Source organism: Helobdella robusta, assembly GCF_000326865.2.
Source record: "Helobdella robusta unplaced genomic scaffold HELROscaffold_38, whole genome shotgun sequence".
Lineage (NCBI taxonomy): Eukaryota > Metazoa > Annelida > Clitellata > Rhynchobdellida > Glossiphoniidae > Helobdella > Helobdella robusta.
Window position 1 is genome coordinate 942549 of NW_008704829.1, and position 1185 is coordinate 943733.

The following is a 1185-nucleotide window of genomic DNA, read 5'->3' on the forward strand; positions in this document are numbered from 1 at the left end:
TTTGAGAAAGAGAGAGAAAGAGAATGAACGAGAAAGAGAGAAAGGAAAGAGAAAGAGAGAGAGAATGGAATCTTAGAAATTTTGTCATGTCTTCTTAGTAAAGTATTAAGAAGACATGACAAAATTTACGATAACTATGATTATATTTTTAAAATAATATATTAAATAAATAAATTTAAAATTAATCTCAATAACCTTCTTTAATGTTGTTGTCTGCACCGAGTTCTTCGTGGTTAGATAACCTGGATGTGGATTTTGAGGCTGGTTTGTCTGATTTCTTTACCATTTTCCTTTAAAAGTAAATTTAAAACAGAGGTAAAATACTATATATTCATTAATTTGTTCATTCATTCATTCATTCATTCATTCATTCATTCATTCATTCGTTCCTTCTTTCATTCATTCATTCATCAATTCTTAATTCATTGCAGAGTATTTATAGATACTAAATTTATAATTTTATGTGATGTGGCGATTTGTCAAAGAGTTGTTTCTAAGAAACCGGGTTCGACCGCATATCACATGGTTTGTTGGATAGATGGATGGATGGATGGCTGAATGAATGAATAAACGAACGAATGAACGAACGAGCAAAATGAATGAATTAATTAATCATTAATAAAAAATAAATGATTGGATGAATGAATGAATGAACAAACGAATTAATGAATGAATGAGGAATTAACAAATGAATGATATATATATATATATATGACACATTTAAAACATTTAAATGACTTTAAAAACACTAACTTCGATACTTTAATTACCAAAAACACTAATTTGAAGAACAAAAAGTAGCTTTAAGTTTACTTTTAAAAGTAATCCTAACAAATCGTTGCTATTAGCAACAGAAAAAATTATCTAGCGCTTATTTTGTTGTCAGGGACGCAATTAGCACTATCATTGCTGTGATTTATGTTAATGTCGCATTATTATTATTGAAATTTTAATTAAAAGTTTTGTTCATTTATTCAATTATCATTCATTCATTTGTTCGTTCGTTTGTTCATTCGTTCGTTTGTTCATTCGTTCGTTTGTTCATTCGTTCGTTTGTTCATTTGTTTGTTTGTTCAATCATTATTCATTCATTCAATCATCATTTTGTTTTTTAGTTTTAACGTTCGTTCTTTTATTGATTTATTGGTTCGTTTAATCAATCGTTCGTTTGTTTGTTTGTTCATT

General features: G+C 27.5%; 1 protein-coding gene across 1 annotated transcript in view; it reads right to left on the reverse strand.

The window, feature by feature from the left end:
* Nucleotides 1-286, reverse strand: part of HELRODRAFT_176552 (hypothetical protein) — a gene marked incomplete at both ends in the record, with an annotated part of 3467 nt that extends 3181 nt beyond the window's left edge. The window contains one exon of the mRNA XM_009023894.1: nucleotides 196-286. Within this exon, the coding sequence (XP_009022142.1) occupies nucleotides 196-286 (91 nt within the window). The remainder of the gene's footprint in view (nucleotides 1-195) is intronic.
* Between the last annotated feature and the right edge of the window lie 899 nt (nucleotides 287-1185).